Source organism: Carassius gibelio, chromosome B7 (assembly GCF_023724105.1).
Source record: "Carassius gibelio isolate Cgi1373 ecotype wild population from Czech Republic chromosome B7, carGib1.2-hapl.c, whole genome shotgun sequence".
In the NCBI taxonomy this organism is placed as follows: Eukaryota; Metazoa; Chordata; class Actinopteri; order Cypriniformes; family Cyprinidae; genus Carassius; species Carassius gibelio.
The window spans coordinates 22,586,594-22,611,743 of record NC_068402.1 but is presented as its reverse complement, the minus strand read 5'-3'; the positions used below and the strand labels follow the sequence as shown (position 1 = coordinate 22,611,743).

General features: G+C 36.6%; 3 protein-coding genes across 4 annotated transcripts in view; 1 reads left to right on the top strand and 2 right to left on the bottom strand.

The window, feature by feature from the left end:
- The first annotated feature begins 1,403 nt into the window (after nt 1-1,403).
- On the top strand, nt 1,404-6,477 carry LOC127961697 (thymidine kinase 2, mitochondrial-like). Of its 2 annotated transcripts, XR_008154490.1 has the most exons (11): nt 1,404-1,667; nt 1,770-1,807; nt 1,933-2,007; nt 2,115-2,168; nt 2,288-2,377; nt 4,745-4,818; nt 5,086-5,174; nt 5,303-5,382; nt 5,624-5,704; nt 5,824-6,039; nt 6,322-6,477. XR_008154490.1 is itself a non-coding variant. In XM_052560929.1 (10 exons), the coding sequence occupies exons 1-10, from the start codon at nt 1,514-1,516 to the stop codon at nt 5,905-5,907; spliced, it is 819 nt and encodes a 272-aa protein (XP_052416889.1). In that variant the 5' UTR covers nt 1,404-1,513; the 3' UTR covers nt 5,908-6,477. The 2 variants fall into 2 exon arrangements, 1 of the variants encoding a protein (XP_052416889.1); XM_052560929.1 differs by having other exon boundaries at nt 5,824-6,477.
- On the bottom strand, nt 6,475-10,201 carry LOC127961689 (uncharacterized). The gene is made up of 2 exons (XM_052560918.1): nt 9,450-10,201; nt 6,475-8,774 (listed from the first exon to the last, which is right to left on the bottom strand). Exons 1-2 carry the CDS (start codon nt 9,783-9,785, stop codon nt 7,521-7,523), a joined length of 1,590 nt encoding a protein of 529 aa, XP_052416878.1. The 5' UTR covers nt 9,786-10,201; the 3' UTR covers nt 6,475-7,520.
- Nucleotides 10,202-13,012: 2,811 nt separating this feature from the next.
- The window catches only part of LOC127961692 (protein BEAN1-like), a 79,057-nt gene continuing 66,919 nt past the window's right edge, over nt 13,013-25,150 (bottom strand). Inside the window, exon 6 of the mRNA XM_052560922.1 lies at nt 13,013-18,271. Within this exon, the coding sequence (XP_052416882.1) occupies nt 17,902-18,271 (370 nt within the window). The 3' untranslated portion in view covers nt 13,013-17,901. The remainder of the gene's footprint in view (nt 18,272-25,150) is intronic.

Genomic DNA, 25,150 nt, shown 5'->3' with positions numbered 1-25,150 from the left:
CCTCCGCTCAGTGTGCCCTTCACTGTGTATGTGGAAACTGCCACCAGGCTAAGAATACACATCAGTGCAGCTGCAAACAACGAGCTGAACACATCCTGTGAGAGCAAAACGACATTACCAATAGTTCTGTTTGCAAAGCTGCAGTTGCTGGTATTGGTGGTGTTACACATAGTTCTGTGAGAAATAGTGTATTAATTTAGTCATGCACATTACATTAATGGTCTTACAATAAGTGGCCAGAAGAAGAAAGTTATCATCTTGTAGAGTTTCAGTAGGTAGAGTAGAAGAAAATAAAAAAACAAGTGTGATGAAAAACTCCATGCATGTCGCTGCAGTGTAGGTCGGCCTAAATATAGATGCCACTGTATAACACACAAAATCCACAAAAACACACACCTGAAATAAAAAATAAAGAAAGAAAGACATATCGTTTTTTTAAAGGGATTTTAGTAAGAATTTTATTAAGATGACCAGATGTTATCATAACACAGCTTGTGGATCTCAACACATTACTTCCTGAGTAAGTGTTTCTTTTTGGTCTCAGGAAATGACTTTATGTACTTTTTTTGGCAGTTGAACTCAACACAGTTTTAAGCAGTGCAGTCTGATTCTCTGTTCATGGAAGCCTTTACATTCAGCCATTTAACTTTTTAAGAACTCAAATCTGAGGATAATATTTCTGCCTTGCACTTATAATTTTGTAAAGTGACGGCAAATTATAAAGTGATAAACTATAAAATACTCTCTTAAGCATAGTATATTACAGTAGCTGGTATCTGAATAGCATGATTCTGAATCAGGCTGTTCATGGTCAAAGGGATCTACTTGGAAAATAGTCATGTCAATCAAAATAAAAGTCATTGTCGTGTTTAACTCTTTCATTAATCACAAATTATTTTATAGTCGATGTAATCTATTCTGTTGTGCCAAACATACAATATGAAGCAATAACACCTTTTGGTTTTGTCACGCCATTTCATTAATTTGGCCTTTCAAATGAGTTTTGTTATAGATCATCTGAGATCATCATGTTTCCATGAATAACAAAATACAAACAAACAAGGTCAACTATTAATATAATAATTGCAAGGGAGCCACTCCCTCCCCCTTGTTATTGCAATATTTACCTTAAAAACATACTACAATGAAAAAGCCTTTAAGCTGCAATATTTAATAATAATACTTCCCACATTTCTGAATAATAATTAACACGTCTGCAAAATGACTAAATGTAAATAATAATAATAATAATAATAATAATAATAATAATAATAATAATAATAATAATAATAATAATAATGATAATAAAGTCTTATTTTGAAATAATCACATCATTATACATCTTACGAATATTTGAATGACGAGTTAAAATTGTGGCTTTTATTTTGACATGTTTTTGTCGGTCATTGGTGTTGCACGTAACACTGTAAGTTTTGCGCATTATGATGAGTTCATCACGCTTGTATATTTGTAACGTTATATGTAGAGACTAGACGTCGATGAAACACACGAGATGGTTATTAACTTCTTAAAAGAGTTTTGTCGTGTTGTCGTACCTCTGTATTCACACAAAGCTTTGTCAACACATGTATTTGCCCGACGACGAGCGCCTTCGTTGGGAAAGCGTTTCATCGCACTTTCGCGGAGCAGCACTTCTGTGAATCACAGTAAGACATGCACCAGCTTCCGTTCAAGTTTAAGCTTGTTGTCCTAGAGATCTGCTGCTGAATCTGAAAAAGGTTTCATGATGCTGTCTTCTTCTTCTCAAGGGAAACTGGTTAGAAACGGCGGGGAGAAGAAATCAGCGGTGAGTTGAACACTACAGCATGTTTTTGGATGAATTACATGGCTGAGAAGACCGTGAACATAATATTGTTAAATATGTGTATGGGTTGTCTTGTTGTTTTGAAATTTGCATTCAATTTTGTTAAGATTTGGATAGAGGGAAATATTGCAAGTGGAAAGACAACATGTCTGGAATACTTCAGCAAAACCAGTGACATTGAGGTAATACAGTAAATGTGTAATAAATAATAATATTTCTCGCGGTACCTGAAATTTCACTACCACAATTCATATTCATGTGTTTAATAGACAGCTGTCTTGTGTTGTAGGTGCTAACAGAGCCTATGTCTAAATGGAGAAATGTACAAGGATGCAATCCATTGGTAGGGACCAAGTCGCTCATTATTATGGTTATGATATATGTTTTTTTTCTTTTTGATCCTTCTGAATTGTGCATTTTATTTAATATTTGATTATATAAATGTATTTTATTCTTCCACAGGGACTGATGTACCAGGACCCATCCAGATGGGGACTCACTCTTCAGACATATGTCCAGCTGACCATGCTGGATCGCCATGTCTTGCCAATGGCATGTATAAGTCCTACGGAGCCCCTAAAGGGACATGGTGGTGGAAAAAATCAGAGTGAGTGGAAAGATTTGGAGTGGGAGGAATAAATATTTTTCAGTTTTTTGCCTTCTCTCGCAAAACCTTTGAGTTCCCTTTCAAAGATATTTGCGTTCCCTCGCAAAGATATTTGTGTTTTCTCACAAAACCAGTTGAGTTTGGACAAACACTTCCTGTTTACTTTACAGATTGTAGTGGCTCATACAGCTCCATTCATTCACAATGGAGCACCTCATAGAGTTTAATTTGAACTTGGACAAAATAGTCAGTGCATGCTTATCAAGGTACGGTTTTGGGACATTAACTTAATTAATGGACTCAGACAGTGGTAAGAAAAGGTTGAATTCAGTATACAGTTTATTATTAAATTATACATGAAAGCATGTAAGCCCAGATAGGCTATAGATATTATTACAAATATTTTGTGTACATGCAAGCAGATGAGCCCATATGAACTGAATTGCATGATAATATTTTTCTTTCCCATAGAAAATAGCACTTAACGTGGCTTAATATAAGAAGGCAGTGATATAAAAAGCCCATTTTTTATATTTTATAAAAAATATACTACAGGCAATCAACGCAGTGATCCATTAACCTTGTGTGGTGTTCATATTTTTGTTACTGAGCCAGTGTTCGTGGGTATGTCGGACCCACCACAGTTTAGATTTTTTATTCAACACAATCAAAAATTATGTTAAAATACTCAACAAATGTTTACTTCATAAACCACACATACAGTCAAAAATAACAAGGGATAAGCCAGTGGTTCTCAAATCTTTTACAGTTGCGCACCCCTGGGGCATTTACACTAACATTTCTACAGTTAGACCACAGTCACACCTTTTCCATTGAGGCAATATACAAGAATCAAAGGTGATACTTGTAGATTCAAAACTAAAATCGCCAGTAGGTGGCACCAAGTCACTGCCTAATGAACAGAGCATTCATTCATTCATTCATTCATTCATTCAGTAATGAAGCAAATGTTTGCAGTTATGAAAGGGTTGTTAATCAATACTGATTTCCTTGGAACTATTATTTCGTTTTAAAATACAAACTATTTACAGTATTGTGTTTAAAATGTAGGCTACATTTAAAATGTAAAATGTACACTTAATATTGCCTTTATATAATACATAATTATATAAAATCTGTCACATTTGCAGTCTTTTGGATATTCAGGGAAAATTGCATTATAGGTTCCAGAATGAAATGCAGTAAGAACGTAACAGTGTTCGGTTTATAAAATGTATCCAATAATCTTTCTTATTATTGAATCTTCAAACTGCTAACATAAATTTTGCCCTAATGTAATTGACGGAGTAGCTATTTTATGTTTCAGCGATTTGATCGCTCCGGTGTCTCATGCGCACATATTCAATGCAAACACCGTGACCTGTTCATTATTAAAATTTGTCACATAATCACCAATACAGATAAAATGTTACAGTCAATTTAAATAATCTGTATTATAGTCTGTGCCGCACAGTGTGAGCATTGGATTATTATTATTTTATTTTTTTTTGGACACAGTCCAGTTTATTTAATAAATAAATGGTTTAGCTTCAAATACATTGCGAACATGGAAACATTTAGATTTATGCTGAATGAGAGCGGTACATAAGCTCATACTTTGTTTGCTTTCAATTTTGTTTGTAGCTATTCTGGGCTTATCTGCTTTCCTGTGCATAATATGCCATATTTCATTTAATAAACTGTGTACCATATTTTGGTTTTATACCATCTTCATCCATTAGCTTCAAGCATTGTCTTTGGGGTAGAAACATAGCATTATGGCGATCTGCTTTACTGATAGTAATGCTTTTAATAAGGTTATTAATATTACAGTTGTTATTAGTATTAATAGCATTTATAAGGCCTAATACAGAATTGGGCCTCCAATGTTACTGATATAGTACATTAAGCCACATTAAGCATTTGAGAATATCCCAAAACCGTGACTTAAACCAGAAGCAGCTGAATGTATTTGAACTTGAGTTCAAGTTTAAAATGAAACTCTATGAGCCGCTCCATTGTGAACGTACGAGCTGTATGAACCACAAACTAACAAGCTGTAAACAGGAAGTGTTTGTCCAAACTCAACTGGTTTTGCAAGTGAACACACATTTTTGTAAAATATTCCTCCCACCCTGAATTTTTTCAGTCCTTTTTCACGTCCCTATAGTCAGTTTTATTGAGTTTTTTTACATGTATCTGTTTATGTTCTGCAGTACAGAAATGATCTGTCTTCTGTGAACACTGAACAGAGGAAATGGAATGCGAATCATGACTGCAATAAAATGTTGTTTTTCTTTCTGTCGCCACAGTCAGCACCAATCAGAATGATGGAAAGATCTATTTACAGTGCAAAGTACATTTTTGTGGAAAATCTTTATAAAAGGTACATTTTCTTATAAAGCTGAAAGAGCTTTACCTGCCTACTATTGGACATAAATGGACCCTTTATTTCGGTTTCCTTCTTAAACATTAAATGCACTTACTATAGCAATAACAGTAAATTATGCATAATTACATGCAAATAACCTTACAGGTTAATTAATATTGCTCAGTATTGTTTTATTGCACTATATCAAAGAAACCATTAAATAAAGTGTAACCTCAAAGTTTACTGATTATTAAATGTTTACTAATTCTATTTGGTCGACAGTGGAAAAATGCCCGAGGTGGACTTTGCTGTTTTAAGTGAATGGTTTGAGTGGATCATAAAGAATATTGCTATTCCTGTGGATCTTATTGGTATGGCAAATGTTTCTATATTGCATTGCAACATTGCACGTTGATTGTAAAAAGTAATAATGCCAAGTAAGTGTTATTGGTGTAATGTTCCTAACCCATCTCCTGCATCTGCTCATTGGGTTTTATAGTTTACCTGCAGACTTCTCCACAGACCTGTTACGAGAGACTAAAGCAGAGGTGCAGAGAGGAAGAGAAGGTTATTCCACTGGTGAGCTGTTGTTGAGTTCTAGTGAACCGCTGTGCATGGAAATCTGTACTGAAATGCAACAAATCTGAAACAACCCAAAATAGGTTCTGTAACTCTGCTGAGCAAATGGCAGCCACAACTTACGTTTCAGCTTAGAGATGACTTCACTTTTCATATTATCAGAAGGCTAGATTACAATCATTACTCATTTTTGTTGTATATTTTGAAAGGGGTAACACTTTATGTGATGTTTACCCTTTAGGAATACCTAGAATCAATCCATAAGCTCTATGAGGACTGGCTCATTCATCACAAGTCGTTTGAGGTTCCTGCTCCAGTTCTGGTGAGTTTCTGCCAATAGTCATCAGTTTTAAAAGCCTGCATCATATGCTATCTATTGTGATATTCTATAATCACCCAAGCACTATCTGGGAGTAATTTGTGCCTTCACTTGGTGGGCAGGTAATCCCAGCAGATCATGATCTTAAGAAGATGCTGCATCAGTATGAGGAGAACAGAGAGAAGATACTTATGGCACATTGTTAAGTGAATGATCAGAGACCACGATGATCAGATCTCAGCACTCAAAAGACGATTCGAAACTGGGTTTACAAACATTCCTCCTGCAGTGGACAGTTGATTTACATAGTAGGATTGGGATATTAGTTCATATGATAGGTATTTTATTTAAATGCTGACTTTTATGATCGTTATTTTTTTTATTTGTATTTGCAGTCTTTGTAAACTTGTTTGAGCACTTAACAAGAGAAATAGTCTTTTTATTTATAGTCTTGTTTATGGAATCATTCCATATCAGCTAAAACTACTGCACTTTCCATTTCCATTTTTTCTTTCTTTTTTTTTTTTTCTTTTTTTTTTTGTCTGTAGACATTTTAAATTCATAATGTCAATTCCAGACTGTGCGAATATACTGGATGTGATTGTCTTTGTTTTTTACAGTGAAGTCATTCTTCTAGGGTCTTCTTGCGATTCTTGTGAGACAGTGTCACGATCAAATACAGGTACTGTGGTCAGTTTGTGTTACTGAAGGTGTTACCGTGACCAGTGTAATTTATAATGCATAAGGCATTGTTTTAAATAAACTGAAAAAAATGATTTAAAAATAGGGATTTTATTACATTGTAATTTACAGTCACATAACTCTGGCGTGCTGCACTGTAACATCAGTAATAATGGCACGAAAAGACTGAAAAAAGATTTTAAAAAATTGTTTGCACCGTATTCCTTTAAATTAACAGGCAGTATAATCTAGATGGACCAGGGGCCTCATTTCTAAAATGTTCCGTAAAAACTAAAAACCTACATTTGATCTAAGATTGTTTCTCAAATGTGCGTACATGTGATTCACAGAACTGACTGTACACACAAAAAGCATGCGCACTCCTCTCACAGATGTGAACCTATAAATAATAAAAGATCTTGAATTTAGTTCTCTGTTTTGTAAACGACCCTTAATGTCATTCGCATATTAAAGTGCATCAATCAACGTCCATATTCTTTACTTGAGAATGATCAATGACAATCATTTTTAGATCTGCATTAATCAGTACACCTTCTTATAACCTGGCATGGCACAAAGCACTTTTCCACGTCAAAGACCATTTTTTATAAATCTTAACGTTGGCATGAATTTTGGCCCTAAGATCAAATCACTTCGATCAAGTCTGTACATATGCACATTTTATAAATGAAGCCCCAAACACTATTTTGTAGCACTTATATAACCCGATTAATCCTAGGTTAGACACCCCAGCAGAACAAATGGTCCATTAAGACGGGTGCACATTTATCTGTCTCTACATTTCATAAGGCACAGTACCTAGAAAATCAAGCTCTAATAATCATTTTGACCCAAGCAGATTCATGGAAATTATAGCAGCAAGAAACCTTCCTTCACTTAAAAAAAAACAAAACAATAATAATAAAAAGACAAAGAGCACAGACATTCATAAACTCTCCTCCTGTCACCTTCATGAACTCTTTACATACCAAAGCTCATCCATTAACAAGAAACTCTATCAATGAAAAGGCTTTGCACATAATGACTGGCACAAAGACATTTTTGGTGCACTACCACACTTCAGAACACTTTAAAATCTCTGCCAGGGATAAGGAAGAAACAGGAATGCTTCGTGTCTCTAAATCACCACGTATGTTTGGACTAGGTCGTCTTCCGGTTGCGGAGGTGTGGGACTCTTGCATCCATTTGAGCCCTCATCGGCAGTCTGACTGTGGTCAGTCGGTGGTCCAAACACTGGTGTACACACGCTCAGTGGACTATGGATGTAGACTGACTGAGGAGGCTCTCTAACACGGTTGTCCTGTGCATGAACGCCATCAGACCCAGCACAGCTCCCACAACCTGTGATGTTGCAGACAGGCTCCTGGGATGGGCTGCACAGGATGGGCAGGCTCATGCCATCTGGTGGTTTTGTGGGTGGAGCTGTGATGACATCACTGGGTCCACTGCATGACTGGGCCTGTGCGGTCTCCTCTATGGGGTATTTAAGAGGTTCATCTGCACTGAGTCCCTTCATGTGCATTTTTCCCATTTGCTCAGTGAGCTCAGCCAGGCAGTCTTCTGTCGAGCCTTCACGGCTGCGTCCTTGCAGGAGCTTCCCGACTTGAAGAACCAATGGTTTGTCATCTGAGGGCTGGGCTTCTACAGGAGCATTTGCGATGTGTAGTTTTCTTTGACCTGGCAAGGTCTCAGTGTGTATGGCTATCGACTGGGGGCCACTCATGTCAGCGCTGGCCTCGTGGAACAGGCCCGCATTGTGGCCCCTGGATCCAGCCCACTCCTGGGCCTTGAGAGGCTGCACATGTCTCTGAGACTTTCGGAAAATGGGCTTTTGTCGGATGGCAAGGTCTGGGTAGTTCTCCCGCATCTCTAAGATAGACTTGTCATCAGTCATAAATGAGTTGGACGGCCTTTCGACGTCAGAGATGGAAGCATTTTGAGACTTGTCGACTTCCTGATCAAGAGGGTCGTGACTTTTAAGTGACTCCTGTTGTTCCTCTTCCTCTGGATTTACCAGAGAGCCACCTTCAACGTGCCCATCATCCTTAAAGACATCCTCGTTTAGATTACAGGTGCCATTGATGGGTTCTGAAACGACTTCTCCAGCGCTGAAGGTCAGAGGAGCAGCTCTCATTCGGATGATCTCTAGACACTCCACATGTGATCTCTGGTTCATGAGCTCCAGAAGATACTCGCACTCTAACCTGGCAAGGAAAAGGTCGAATCCCATGCACTTGGCCTGGTCAGGATCAAAACTGTCTGACAGTCTATACTCCGTGTCTGTTTCCATGCTGTATCCAATCGTCTGAAGAATACTTCTGGCAAAAGGCAATACTGGCTTGATGTAATAGACAAAGTGTCCTGTAAATGTCTGAGAGAACAGGAGGAAAAACAGTCCTGATTAATTGTTTATTATATTAAACCGTATAGTATTTTAGAATATGTCAGGTTTCTTTTTTCACTTTTGAAATAAAGAAACCTTGTGCCCTAATGTGGTACTATACTGCAACCAGTTATTATTACTGCCTTCAGACTCTGCTGAGCTTAAAGAATCTTAGCAAAGTTATATTGAACTAGCTGATGTCAAATCTGGTCTAAAAAATTGATAATTACTCAAAATCCTTCAAAGGATTATAATAAACAGATCAGGCAAAACCGCTTACACTTTTTAGCATAATCAGCTCATCAAAATCGTTTTGTATTAACTTTATAGGTGTTAAAATTATGTGGTCATCAAAGTCCCCGGGGTCTTTTAAACCTCAAACAGAACATGAGAATTCAAGGAAATCAGTGATATCACCACTGCTTATAATAATAATAATAATAATAATAATAATGAATTAATTAATAAACATGAGTTTGCTGGTTTTATTTGGCCTTCCAGTATCTTGTTGATGATCTAGCTGATCTCACATCTGATCTGAACAAATGAAAAGTTCCCCAAACTCTTCTGAAACCATAATAAAACAGGGCAGGAGACCAGAAGAGGCCGGTTTAACTTCTCATCAATTATCATCATCTGGACAGACCAGCGGCTTTTATTTACCTTTAAGGTTTTAATCTCTTTCTTCCATGGAAACAAAAAGAGGTTGACACAGAACATCTCCAGTAACTCGGCAGCTCTTCTGAAGTCTTGGACCCGTCTGTGGCCGTCTCTGTACTGCGCGCACTTGTAGAGAGTCTCGTAGAAGCGCTGCGCGTCGAGTCTCTTCCGTGGCTCGTCCTCCGCCAGCAGCAGCACGCGCCTGGCTTCATCCGTCACATGCGTCTCCGAGCACACGCTCACACTGCCTTCACAACTTACTTTGTCGTAATACTGTAAATACTTAACTAACACCTCTTTTCGCGAAACAGGCGTTTGATCGTCGACGCTGTTGGTCATGGTTGTGACAGAAAGTGATCAAGTTGATCAACTCCCGTATGAGGAAGCGAAAGTAGACCGTATGCAAATGGGAGCGATGATGATGATGATGAATGTGCAGGTATCGCAAACGACGCAAATACGGAAGAACATCGAATATACACGTATTCTTATCGTAGTTTAATAACCGACTGGTTTTACGTTAATAAAAGGCTTACATTTCCATAGATGTCCATAACCAACAAGCGAAACGGTCCTGTAGGCATCAGCGACGTAATATTATTATCATTATCATTCATCTCAGCCTCAAGAGACACCTGAAATATATATATACATGTATAAGTACACTAAATTATACCATGGGGATTAATTTGTCAATGATTTGTCTGAGAAACGGTTGCAGGCTACCTATATTTCACCATTGTTATTCTTCCTTTGAAAGAAGGAAACATTACTGACCTCTAGCGCTGAAAATAAGTATGTAATGATCATAAGTGTCCAGAAGAGGGCGACGTAATCACAAAAAAAGATGCTTACGCACGTCAAACACGTTTTGGAGTGATGTCAGAAAGGGAAATACCTGATCTCTGAATTGCGTACCCCTAAGGGAAATCCAGCTTTTAAACTAGAAAATGTGTGTTGTGGAATATTTTAAGTATTCTTGTGTAAATACGTGGCATATGAAATAGTAAATATTCGGTTCAATAATATCAAAATACCTTACAATCTGATAACCACCCTACCCTTACCTATTTGTTTATTTTTATTTTATTATTATTATTATTATTATTTTTTTTTTACAAGATCAGAGTGTAATAAAGGAAATGAGTCATGGGATTCAATGAGCTAGAGATTGTGCTGTCTCCATGACTGATCTCTTACAGTAGGCTAATAGATGAGGCGAGATGCTGTTTCAAGCGGTTCTTTTAAACCTTCTATAACTTCTATTCATCAAAGAATCCTAAACAAGTCAAAATATTAAACCATACAACTCTTTTCAGCACTGAGCGTTATAACAAATGTTTCTTGAGCACCAAAACAGCATTAGAATTATTTCTGAAGGATCATGTGACACTATGACTGGAGCTATAGCCGCTGAAAATCAAGCTGTGCCATCATGAATACATGACATTTATAAACCAGTGCCAGTAACATTATGTTCAGAATAGGGACGGACTGGGAGTGAAAAACGGCCCTGGATTTTCTCCCAAATAGGCCCACCACCTACAAACAGTCGCTACTATTTCACAATATTACAGCATTTATGGCAGATAACATCACAGAATCTATGGTGACCCTGCTGACAAAAACAATAGAAACCATCACAGAAATGTGAATGATTTCCACTACAAATGCCACTACAAACCATAAACTTTAAACCATTAAAACTATTAAATAATGGTTTCCTGTAGTGTGTTTTGGGACATATTACATTTACGATTTAGCAATTAACTTCAGAGACCAACAGGCACCATTACAGTTTCCATTAAAACAAAAACAATTTCATTATAACCAGTAAAACCATTACAGATAATGTGTTGTTTTCTTCTTTTTTTCAGTAGGGGATTGAAATAAATGTATTATTGTATGAACTAAAATACTTGAAATCAATGGAAAGAGCACAATGCAACATGTATGATATGACAATAATAAGCATAAACCTACAATCTAGAAACCTAGAAACAATAGAATTTCTTTTTTAATTGAGTATTCACATCTCTCTCTCTCTCTCTCTCTCTCTCTGTGTGTGTGTGTGTGTGTGTAATGTTAATCAGACTTATCAGTTATCACCTTGTAGCCAATTTCATGAACTCTATTTTCAAACTCAGTAGGCCTAGATCATAAAAGTATACCGAATTGCTGCTGTCTCTTTATGAATGAATGGAATATTCATGTCAGATAATGCGGGGTATAGCAGTGAATGTTTGGACTAGGGATGTCCTGGGGATTGAATATAGTGCTCATAGGCTGCATGCTCTATAGCAGGGGCAACTTTGATAGTGATGAGGGCCTTTATACCAAGGGGCCAGATTACTAATCCACGTTCACACCACTGATCTATAATATAGATCAGTGGTCCACACGCCTTTAACATTGTCTTACTAAATTTATTTTTTAATAAAGGAAATTAAAGCAGGCTATATTTAATGTGATTTGTTTTAAGATTGTATTAACTATCAAACGTATGCAGTTAAGCTAATAGCTATAGCGACCTCTCCTGGATGGAGATAGTATTAACATTATAAACTGAAAGCAATCTTTTAAGTGACATTTTAAATATTTAAAAATTGATCACCCGAGTTTAAAATGATCCATCGGGTCGTCCTAAAGACATTGCGGGCCATATACAGCAGTTTCGCTTTCTTGTGAACAAAATAGATTGCATTAGCTCCCGCTTTTATCGACTTTAAACGTCACTTTATCTGACACTTTTTCTTTGATGATGAACGAGCAGGCCGACGGTCACCCCGCTCCTGTTCGGAACAGAACAATATCAACATTGAACTCAGTGTAACATGACACATGGCAATTAACCTATAATGTATCCAAATGTATCCTACAAACTATACAGTAGACTATGTAAATATTCATATTACAGGTTCATAAAATGCACAAAATGTAATAAGCACTTATGTCACCAAATAAAGAGTTGCTGGTTCTAGAGAATAACAGGAACTATACAATGTAAAATCGGAGGAATCTCTTTTTATCTGGCCTGAAAATAGTCAGATGGTGAAATCCACATTAATTAGAAGTGTCTCATTCATGTGCAAACTAACCTTAAATGGTTTCAAATAGTTGGACTTGTACTTCTGTAAGGTAGTTAGTGTGTGTATCAGCATGCGTGTCAGCTCTGGATGAAATGAGCATTCCTCTGGTATAGTTTAATAGAAGAGGAGCTCTGGGATAAGAGGCTAATTAAGGGCAGAGCTATGGCACAGGCCATCTGTTCAGGAGACTTTCTTTGAGCCCACCATGTAAACAGACAGGAGAGAGATGAATATCCATATCAGTGTTAGCGAGAGGCTCACGATGCATTATGAATGACAGGAGTCAATGAGCAAAATGGTTCAGGAAATATTCTGTCCATCTGGAAGCTTTTAGTGTACAATTAACATCTGTTACTAAACAGCACAACATTCTCTGCAACTTGGCAGCAGTGAAACAAAATCTGCTATCAGTCTGTTTTTCGAAACGTATTATTTAAGAATTCTCCCAGAAAGGATTAAAAGATGGACATCTTGATATAGATAGAAGCCTTGTGTTTTTTTAATTTATTATTTATTCAGAGGATACAGTGGTAAAGGAATAAAGACTCTAATACAAAACATACATCAGGATCTGCAGCTATATGAAACAGCATTATCACTTTGGACAACCGACCACAACATATTGAACAGAGATTTCAGACACATTTGCCATGATTTCATTAAATGTAAGTCAACATTTACAATGGGTTTCAATGCTATGGTGCTATTCTCTTGCGAGAAACATATCCGTGTGGTCTAAAGAAACTGGCAAAATAGTTTAGCACACAAATGTAAGACAGTTAAAAGTGAATTTCCTCAATATCAACTCACTAGATGAAGCTAAAATTCACAAAACCCAGAAAAATAAATACTATGTGACAAATGGGAAACAGATCTTCTTTGAGAATTTGGCAATATTCCTCTAAATCTGTACCGCATGTGTTTATTTGAACTTTATTTTATCTTTACGCACACAGACTGGTTACAGTCTTGCTAACAAGTGTGAATGAGAGGAATACTTTATCCCAAAATGAAAAACTACTGAAAATACTCAAATTCAGCTACATATTGGATGGCCTGAGGATGTTACTTTATCAGAAAAGATTTGAAGAAATTCAGCATCAACACAACTCCAGTTGATCAACCCTGTGAAGCAAAAAGCTGCGCTTGTAATAAACAAATTCTTATATAAAACATTTTTTTTACTTCAGACTCTTGCTTCTGACTAAAATATGAGTCCTCTATCTATACTATTGCTTTCAGTGAAAAAAGTAGTCAAGTCTGTAAACGAACCAAAACAGTTCTAAACAAATATGTTAGTGGATTTTGATGTAAAATGACTTTTTCAGTATTATTATGTTTTGGACAGATGAGACAGTTTAAAGTTACAATGCCTTGAAATCTTTCTTACAAATGCGCAGCTTTTCACATCACAATATAGTTATTTTATGTACTGGAGTCATGTTGATAACTTGTGGATTATTGTGATGTTTTACACCCATTCATTGGTAAGCAAATTATGTAATGCTAAATTTCTCCATATCTGTTCCGATGAAGAAACAAACTATCTACATCTTGGATGGTGTAAGGGTACATTCTCTGCAAATGTTCATATTTGGGTGAACTATTCCATTAGACTCGAGGGTTTACAGATTATTAATATTATTACAGTGTGGTGGCAGCAGCTAACCCACCTCTACTCATTACATCATAGAACATCTGGACCATTTCTTCATCTAAGGTGTTGACCGATACAGCTCACATCTTTACAGAGCTATATGTGCAGAAAGAGACAGACTCGACATCTACAAAATGACCTTGTAATGCTACTTCAGATGTGTTATTACTGGAAAAGTAGCTTTTCTTCTTAATGTGATGAGTATAAACTTTTTAACTAAACATTGGTGGAAGTCAAAAGTACTGTAACATGAGTCCATCCATCCAAAGTACAATAAATAAATAATAGTGGGCCATTAAATATTCATTTCTGCTTTGTGCTGCTTTTCACTACAAAAGAAACACATTCATGCATCAAATTCAATGTAAAAATCCCTTATAGACCCTCTTTTCTGTAAGTATTTACTTTCGTGCTGAGGGAAAGTGGCGAGAATAGAGGTGAGGTGTCATGCAGTGTCATTTCTGGGCAGCTTTTAAATATATAAATAAATATACACTAACCTAAAGGATTAATAGGAACACCATACTAATACTGTGTTTGACCCCCTTCCACCTTCAGAACTGTCTTAATTCTATGTGGCATTGATTCAACAAGGTGCTGAAAGCATTCTTTAGAAATGTTGGCCCATATTGATAGGATAGCATCTTGCAGTTGATGGAGATTTGTGGGAAGCACATCCAGGGCACGAAGCCCCCGTTCCACCTCATCCCAAAGATGCTCTATTGGGTTGAGATCTGGTGACTGTGGGGGCCATTTTAGTACAGTGAACTCATTGTCATGTTCAAGAAACCAATTTGAAATGATTCGAGCTTTGTGACCTGGTGCATTATCCTGCTGGAAGTAGCCATCAGAGGATGGGTACATGGTGGTCATAAAGGGATGGACATGGTCAGAAACAATAATCAGGTAGGCCGTGGCATTTAAACAATGCCCAATTGGCACTAAGGGGCTTAAAGTGTGCCAAGAAAACAACCCCCAGACCATTACACCACCACCAGCAGCCTGCACAGTGGTAACAAGGCATGATGGATCCATGTTCTCATTCTGTTTACGCCAAATTCTGACTCTACCATCTGAATGTCTCAACAGAAATCCAGACTCATCAGACCAGGCAACATTTTTCCAGTCTTCAGCTGTCCAATTTTGGTGAGCTCATGCAAATTGTAGCCTCTTTTTCCTATTTGTAGTGGAGATGAGTGGTACCTGGTGGGGTCTTCTGCTGTTGTAGCCCATCCGCCTCAAGGTTGTGCGTGTTGTGGCTTCACAAATGCTTTGCTGCATACCTCTGTTGTAACGAGTGTTTATTTCAGTCACAGTAAACCCTAGAAATGGTTGTGCGTGAAAATTCCAATAACTGAGCAGATTGTGAAATAATCAGACTGGCCCGTGTGGCACCAAGAACCATGCCACCCTCAAAATTGCTTAAATCACCTTTCTTTTGCATTCTGACATTCAGTTTGGAGTTCAGGAGATTGTCTTGACCAGGACCACACCCCTAAGTGCATTGAAGCAACTGTCACGTGATTGGTTGATTGGATAATTGCATTAATGAGAAATTGAACAGGTGCACCTAATAATCCTTTAGGTGACTGTATGTATATATGTGTTTTGGAATGAAATTTTCTTCACTTTAGCATGTTAATCTAACAGTCGTGGATTAATAGGCACATTGTATATTAGAAACATGCATGTGGCGAAGCCACTGTGTTACAATGAATAAAGTGGGCAATGTTCGACCAAAAACAGAAACAAATCTAATACATAAATGTTTTGGAAGCACAGCATGTGTCCAGCAAGAACTATCTTATGTTTTATTTCATATTGACGTCAATGCTACAATGGCTTTGCAGTTGAGCTACTTGGTTACCAGTCTCAGCTCTTATGTTCTAATGTACACAGCATCAATGCAGTTTAGGAGAACAGTTGTTTTACACCCTTTGGTTCCCTAAAGTTCCCTAAAGCCCTTTCTAACTATAGTTTGTATTGTTGTATCTATTAAGCTTGATATCACTTGTCACACATCTACTGTTCTCCTAATAAGATCTTCAGGTGCATTTGAGACTTGAGGAAAACAGTAGTCTCTGCAAACAGAAGGAAATCTAAATACATCACAGTGATCTATGAAATAGATGTAAAACAGTGGTTCTCAACCTTTGTCCAAGACAATATTTACAAGATGTTAACTGATGGCCTGGAGTCACGTTGATTACTTGTGGATTATTGTGATGTTTTTATCAGCTGTTTGGACTCTCATTCTGGCGGCACCCATTCACTGTAGAGGATCCTTGGTGAACAAGTGATGTGATGCTAAATTTCTCAAAATCTGTTCAGATGAAGACACACTCATCTACATTCTGGATGTTCTGAGGGTTTGTCATTTTTAAGCAAATTAAATTTTTTTTAGAGAAATATTCTTTTAAGATAATGTTAATATAACAAAATTGAAATCATATTAAGACATATCATGAAGGTTGGTTTAGATCCCTAGTGGGCCCTGGCCCTCTGGTTGAGAACCACTGATGTGAAGGAGAAAAGAAATGAAAAGTATGGATTAAAAGCATATTGATTTTCTGATGACATTCAAATTTCTATTAAAGGTAATAATTTCTCCTCTTTGCTAGTTATTAAATTTACAAAATATCATCTTAAAAAAAACTTTCAGTTTACAAAACGTAAATATAGTAGTCAACATCTGAAGTGAATCAAAAAGGTTAATCAAAGTTATTCGAAGATAAGAACACATTCTGGTTTTAGGCTTTAAGACAACTTTGACAAAAGGTTTTGATCCGCTTCAAATGTTTACTAGTGTAGTTAAAACCAATCCAAAATTTTAAAGAAAGAAAGCAGAAAACAAAAAAACAAAAAACAGGAAAGTTGTAACAGAAATACTGTTGGAAATACTCAGTCACTCATGCAGGAACACACATTTTAACACTAAAAAGAAAGACAGATGTCTATTCCTATGTGAATATTAGCGCTGTCAAATGATTAATCACGATTAGTCGCATCCAAAATAAAAGTTTTTGTTTACATAATATATGCATATGGACGGTGTAATTTATTATGTACATACTGTATAAATACACACACATGCATGTTTATATTTCAGAAAAATAAGTTTTGTTTATATATTAAATATTTTTATAATATTAATAATAAATGTATATAGACGTAAATATTTTTCAAAATATATACCGTATGTGTGTGTATTTATATATACATAATAAATATACACAGAACACACACGTATATTATGCAAACAAAAATGTTTATTTTGGATGCGATGAATCATTTGACAGCACTAGTACATTTTTCTGTTACGGCCCCAGGTTTATTGAGAGGCTTTCTGTTCTTTTCCGACATCCAGAAGGGCAAACTTCAATGGATGCTGAAATTGGCGCTTGTGAAATCATCTATCAGTCTACCAGTAAAAGAAGAAAAACATTGACATCTTATTACACTATAAGCAAAAGACAAGGTGAGGTTTCGCACAAAAAAGTGGTCGATAGCCCTGTGCTCTCATGGCAGCTCCCTCTGTGTCACAGAAAACAGGAGGTGCAGTGTCTGTGTCGGCTGAAGTGAGAGGTAATTATGGGCTCCTGCAGGTGTCAGTTTCAGCTCTCGATTCAGAAGGCCCCAGCCACACAACAGAGTCCCTCTCCAAGCTGGTTTGGTACAGTGACGTATGAGTGTGCAGGAGAGACCCGCATTACAGGATCGTGTGGGAAACACTGTCCTGTGGACTGCTGTCTGCCGTAGTGTGTTTGAGCAGATCCAGGGGCATCAGAGGAAGAGGGTGGTTTTGTTCACTCACTACTGCCTCGTATGGGGGCGCCTCATCTAAAGGTAAGGCTGACAAAGAGATGGAGGCGATTGGCTGGAGCCTGAAGTCCTGTGGTCTGTTTGGGTAATGAGAAGAGCCACTTGCTGACACCCAGGACGCACCAGCGAGCAGATCCACCATCTCTCTGTGACGGTGTGTGGTGGGATGCTCCAGGCACGGGTCTGTGAGGGAGTAGGGGGGCGGATCGTCCGCAGGAACATATATCTGTGTCCCTTGTCCCACACACTCATCATAACTGAAAGAAAAGACAGTTGTGAAATATATATTTATTATATATTCATCTGATTTCAAATAACATTTCAACAATATTATGCAATTTATGTATTTAGCAATATTCTATACTACAGTTTAAAATCCGCAGGTCTTCTTTTAGGATAGCACATACGTCATGGTATGTCATGGTAGGTTACATTTTATGGCCACTAGAGGGCATAATATTTATTTATGCTAAGAACCCTGAAATATGATTATCTCCTTACTAAATATCTATATTCTGTATAGGAAAACAATATAGTTTGATATTATAAAGACAACGTGGTGTTTCCAGAATTAAATAATTTACTTTTATACTGTCATTATAAAACATACACAAAAATTATTAAAATATTATAAGAAAAATATTACATCTAAAATATACTGTAGTATATATATATATATATATATATATATATATATATATATATATATATATATATATATATATATATATATATATATATATATATATATACAAGATTAAATCATGTTGTGCATATTTAATATTTAACACCTTTGAAAGCTTAAGTAAAGTATTTAGATTTTCTTGGACCCCAGCCACCCAGTCTCAAAGGGGTTAGGGGTCTCTATTAAAAAATATCTTTTAAAGTTGATTAAGTTGAGAAAAACAAATGTAGCCAAGACAAATAATAATTTGAAGACATTTTAGACTTCTACAATCCTATACACTTCAAGTTCCCAAGATTTACCAGAAGTATCAGATTTATGATAGTATTGTAATTTTTAATGACATATTTATGAATGAGGTTTCTAAATACAGTATATTTACATAGTAAGAATGTAAATATACATTCTAACTCTCAGTATAACTGACATTTGATTCTCTTTTCGTTCCTTCCCACAACACTAAATTGCCAATTTCAGTTTCTCTGTGCGTTATCCTGCTGCACGGCAAATGAAGCTCCAGTGAGGCACATCAGATTTAAAGCCTGATGTGTCCATCCAAGAGAAAAACAAACAAAAAGAGAGACAAAGAGACTGAAATGGCCTCCTTGTTTGTGTGAAGGTGAATTTTGTGTGTGTGTGTGTGTGTGTGAGGTGAACTATATCATGGGCACTTCCAGTAAAGTGAGTTTTGTGTGTGTGTGTGTGTGTGTGTGAGTGTGTGAGGTGAACTACATTAACCAGGTTCATGGGCACTTCCAGTAAAGTGAAGCAGTCTTATGTCTCTGACCTCAGTGTGTGAAGAGCACAGAGTGTGAGAGCGAATAGCAGCAGGGTAATTGGATCTGGGTATGGTTAACCATATCAGGCTGTCCGTGAGAGCGGAAACTAAACTAGAATTAGTTTTAGGCTGCCACCTCAGGCTTACACAAGAGATGGGCACGGTGGGCACAAAGATCTCATATAGACACATCTATTTTTTGTCTACATATAAAAGATGTGCAGATAAGTAAAGTAAGGTGAAAAAAAAATCAATACTGTTATTTAGCAAGGATGGATTAAATGTATCAAGACATACAGTAAATACATTTGTAATAATAATAAACATTCAAATAAATGCTATTTATTTCATTTATTCATTCATTAAAGAATCCTGAAAAAGCTGTTTTCTAAATCATGGTTTCCACAAAAAAAATAAAATAAATAAATAAATAAATAAGCCCCACAATTGTTTTCAAAACTGACAATAATGAGACACATTTCCTGAGCAGCAGGTCAGCATATTAGAATGATTTCTGAGGGATCATGACACTTTTGGGAACCCCGCCTATCACTGCTTTGAACCAAATTTTGTAGGTTTCAAGTTAAGAAAATAAATATAAATTACAAATAATAAGAATATATATATATATATATATATATATATATATATATATATATATATATATATATATATATATATATATATATATATATATATATATATATATACATGCTCCCGAGTGAAGCAGACTAATGAACTGCTATAAAATAATTTTGAACTGTAGTTTGTATTATATATATTATAATAAACTGATCTATCAGCAGCAGCTGTATCAAAAGGTCTTCCGTATACTCAGAGATCCACTCCCTCTCCTCCTCCGTCAGGCTTCAGTGAGGTGATGAGGGCTAATTAACACACCACCTGCTCAACTGGAAGAGGTGATGATACCAGGGAAAATGGCAAAGCATGACTGAGCCATTAAAGGAGCAAGTAAACACCAAAAAATGGTTCAGATGAAATCAATGTAGTTTCATTCTCCTAAAGCTTCTCTGTCTTCTCATGTCATGATGGTAATCGTACCACATCATGAACACGAGAAACGCCTCTTCATGTGGACTCTGAATAACATCTGTGGTGCTTGAGGGTCATTCTTTATTTTTGCCTCTGCATTTCTTGTTGGCTGAAATTAGAGGCTGCTGATACATCAAGCAGCTGAAGTTATCAACCAAAAATAGATTTAAAAAGATACATTTGTGTAAATGTTACATTTATTATTGGTGCATAATAGCAAAAACAATTTAATAAATAATAATAATAAAAGTCAAGGTTATTTAAAAAAAAAAAGTAAAGTAAATAAAAGTAAAAGCATGTCAGTGTAGCAGATTGCAATTAATTTAGTTAATTTAGAGTCACAACATGTTTGAAAATTGAAATTATATTTCGGAATTGTTTTAAATACAGTTAGATTGATTTAAAGTTTTTTTTTTTTTTTAAAGAATTCTCTTCTGCTCAGCAAGTGTGTATTTATTTGATCCAAAATAAAGCAAAAGCAGTAATACTGTGAACTATTTTTTACTAAAAACTGCTTTCTATTTTAGTAATTTTAAAATGTAATTTATTCCTGTGATCAAAGCTACATTTTCAGCCTCATTTCTCCACTCTTCGGTGTCACATGATCCTTCAGAAATCATTCCAATATGCTGAATTGCTGTTCAATAAACATTTATTATTTATTATTATTATTATTATTATCAATATTAAAAACTGTTGAGTAATTGTTTTTGTGATTTTGAGTTGTTTTCAACCAGGTATCATTGTTTCTCTCACAGAACAACAAACTGGACAATAACTAGTCCGGTTAAACTGAGACTGCGCTACTGTCAGTCATGGAATTCAACATCCAGTTAAGTTTTTCTATAATTACCTCATCAACTTCAGTCAGAAATCTTGGTGTAAGCTTTGATGACCAGCTGACCTTCAAAAACCACATTGCAAAGACTGCTTGATCTTGGAGGTTAGCATTGTACAACATCAGAAAGATTCGGCCCTTTCTACCGGAGCATGCTGCACAGCTTCTTGTCCAGGACCTTGTCATTTCTAGGCTGGAGTGGATAACTGCAAAGCTCTTTTGGCTGGACTTCCATCAAGCACAATCAAACCTCTACAAATGATTCAGAATGCAACAGCACGACTGTTCATCAATGAGCCCAAAAGCCCATGTTATACCTCTCTTTATCTTCTTGCACTGGCTACCGGTTGCAGCTCGCATCAAGGTCAAGACATTGATGCTTGCATATAGAACAGCCACAGGCCCAGCACCCACCTATTTCCACTCAATATAACAAATCTAAATCCCCTCCAGAAGTCACAGATCTGCTAGTGAGCGATGGGCTTGTGTTACCATCACAGAGAGGCTCAAAATCTCTTTCCAGAACATTCTCATTCACCATTCCTGGCTGGTGGAATGGTGGAAGCGACAGCTGATTTCATTTTGACGCTAATTGACTTCTTTCTCTTTGTTTATTCCTTCCCTTTCTAGCTTGTATTTATTTGAACAAAACTTGGTAAAATGAGCACTTCCTGTGTCTGTTTGCCTCTTTGAGAAGAATCACAGTATGTATTCCCCGACTGTAAGCTTTAGTATTTTTATGTTTCTATACCTAAAGTGATTTGAGGATTTAAACAACTTTTGAAATTTAAATAAGTATTTCTATTTTAAATTGTAGAAATATTCATAAATTTTTGTGAGTGCAAGAAAATGTACCTGTTAACACACATCAACTCAACATACCAATCAAGATATCAGCACAGGTGGAGACCACAGCAAACAGGACTCCATGCCTGGACACTTCACACCGCCACCACAAGCAGGTCAACCTGTATTGACAGCTTGGCCGAATGCTCATAACCCCACAATGCTCTGGCACACATCCCTGAAAATACTGCACTCAGATATACTGTGGCACCACTATGTCTAAGAATTAAACAATTCGGCACTCTCTGCTTGTAAACTTGGCAATGATGGGCAATGACTACATCCTTTGGACTATATACAAATGCATTATGCCTACGTTTACTTCACTATATTACAATCAAATCTAATCTAATCTTGACAAACTATATATCGTTGGAAAGGTCTAAGACTCCCAAATATATATTTTACCAATGTTCTTTGTTAAAAATTATGTAGGAAAAGTAATAGATCAATTTATGAGAAGAGTGCACCCTCAAATATCTACATTCTAACAGGAGTTTTGACCTTTGTTTAACAAGACTTCTTCGTTGCCTTTTTCTCTATCACATTTTAGAAATCATCAGAAATTATATATCAACTGACAACTTAAAATCTTAAAATTCATCCTTTAAAACCCATTTTAATTCATGTTACAAAATGTTTTCAGTCATGAATTATAAAAATGTAGGTTTGTATCATGCACATTCAAGTCTATCTTCAAAAACGTGAGTGACAGTTAAGGGGTTAAAGATAAAGTTTATTTGAAAATTTGCTTCACGTTTTCAGAGAATTGAGCTCCAGGGTGTCAGCGGCCATTCAGCGATCATGAACCCCCGGAGAGAGCTCCTTACTTCGGCCAGATCTTCTGGAATTTGCCGCTGGCTCTGATGTCTCTATGGCGGTTAAGCATGAGATATTATTAGTTTTGGGTTAATTTCGCAGGTAGTCTTTGGTCTCATTAATCTATTATTCATTCCAGAGCAAATAGTTTTGGCTGATGGCAAAACCTCATCACGTTTGTGTGACTTCAATGCTGTATATCAGAGTGCCACCATTGTACTTTTGACTGAACTGCCTAGCAACTTTTATGATGGATGCGGTTGTTGTTTGTTAAATATTATTATTAAATAAATAATATTATATATAAATAATAGTAGTACTTAATATAAGTATTTAGTTTTGGGAAATGGTTTGTGTGTTTGTAATGGTGATTTTTGTTACAATTTTCCACCATTAGATGGCTACGAGACAGTTTTTATGAGTGAGTCAGCACTAGACTTTTACAGTTGCAATAAATTAGAATGTTGTGAAAAAGTTCATTTGTGTCAGTAATTCAACTCAACTTGTGAAACTTGTGTATAAATGCAATACAAATAAGTAGTTTAAGTCTTTGGTTCTTTTAATTGTGATGATTTTGGCTCACATTTAACAAAAGCCCTCTAATTCACTATCTCAACAAATTAGAATACTTCATAAGACCAATAAAAAAAGTATGTTAATTTACTGTACACGTACTCAATACTTGGCAGGGGCTCCTTTTGCTTTAATTACTGCCTCAATTCAACGTGGCATGGAGGTGATCAGTTTGTGGCACTGCTGAGGTGGTATGGAAGTCCAGGTTTCTTTGACAGTGGCCTTCAGCTAATCTGCATTTTTTGGTCTCTTGTTTCTCATCTTCCTCTTGACAATACCCCATTGATTCTCTATGGGGTTCAGGTCTGGTGAGTTTGCTGGCCAGTCAAGCACACCAAATCATGAACATTTAACCAACTTTTGGTGTTTCTGGCAGTGTGGGCAGGTGCCAAATCCTGCTGGAAAATAAAATCACCATCTTCAAAAAAGCTGGTCAGCAGAAGGAAGCATGAAGTGCTCCAAAATGTCTTGGTAAATGGGTGCAGTGACTTTGGTTTTCAAAAAACACAATGAACCAACACCAGCAGATGACATTGCACCCCAAATCATCACAGACCGTGGAAACTTAACACTAGACTTCTCCATCCTTCCTCCAGACTCTAGGACCTTGGTTTCCAAATGAAATACAAAACTTGCTCTCATTTGAAAAGAGGAGATTGGACCACTGGGCAACAGTCAAGTTCTTCTTCTCATTTGCCCAGGAAAGACGCCTCTGATGTTGTCTGTGGTTCAGGAGTGAAATAACAAGAGGAATACAACAACTGTAGCCAAATTGACACGTCTGTATGCCTTGACCCCAGTCTCAGTCCATTCCTTGTGAAGTTCACTAAAATTCTTGAATCGATTTTGTTTGACAATCATCATTAGGTTGCAGTTCTCTCAGTTGGTTGTGCATCTTTTTCTTCCACACTTTTTCCTTCCACTCAACTTTCTATAAACATGCTTAGATACAGCACTCTGTGAACAGCCAGCTTCTTTGGCAATGAATGTTTGTGGCTTACCCTCCTTCTGAAAGGTGTCAATGATTGTCTTCTAGACAACTGTCAGATCAGCAGTCCTCCCCATGATTGTGTAGACTAGTGAACCAAACTGAGAGACCATTTTGAAGGCTCAGGAAACCTTTGCAGGTGTTTTGAGTTGATTAGCTGATTGGCATGTCACAATATTCTAATTTGTTGAGATTGAATTGGTGGGGTTTTGTTAAATGTGAGCCAGAGCCATATAGAGTGAGAGTTGTGACAACTCCATTGACTCCAATGGAACGCTTTTTTTTACAGCAATGGCGGCTCATGGAGCCTCTAAATAGTTCCCTGAAGTAGCAGCAAACCGATGCCGTGCTGTAGAGATGCAGCAGAACAAACCGTTTGCGACGCACTTTTAAAAGGTAAGACGTCAAAATAATACGATTGTATATTACCAGTACATCTAAATAACAATAAATTGTAAGTTAAAACCTTGTAGTAGATTATTACTCATTAAATGAGTAGATTTAAGGGATATTATCAGATAACTAACAGATTAGGCTAGGATTGGAGCTGAATAAA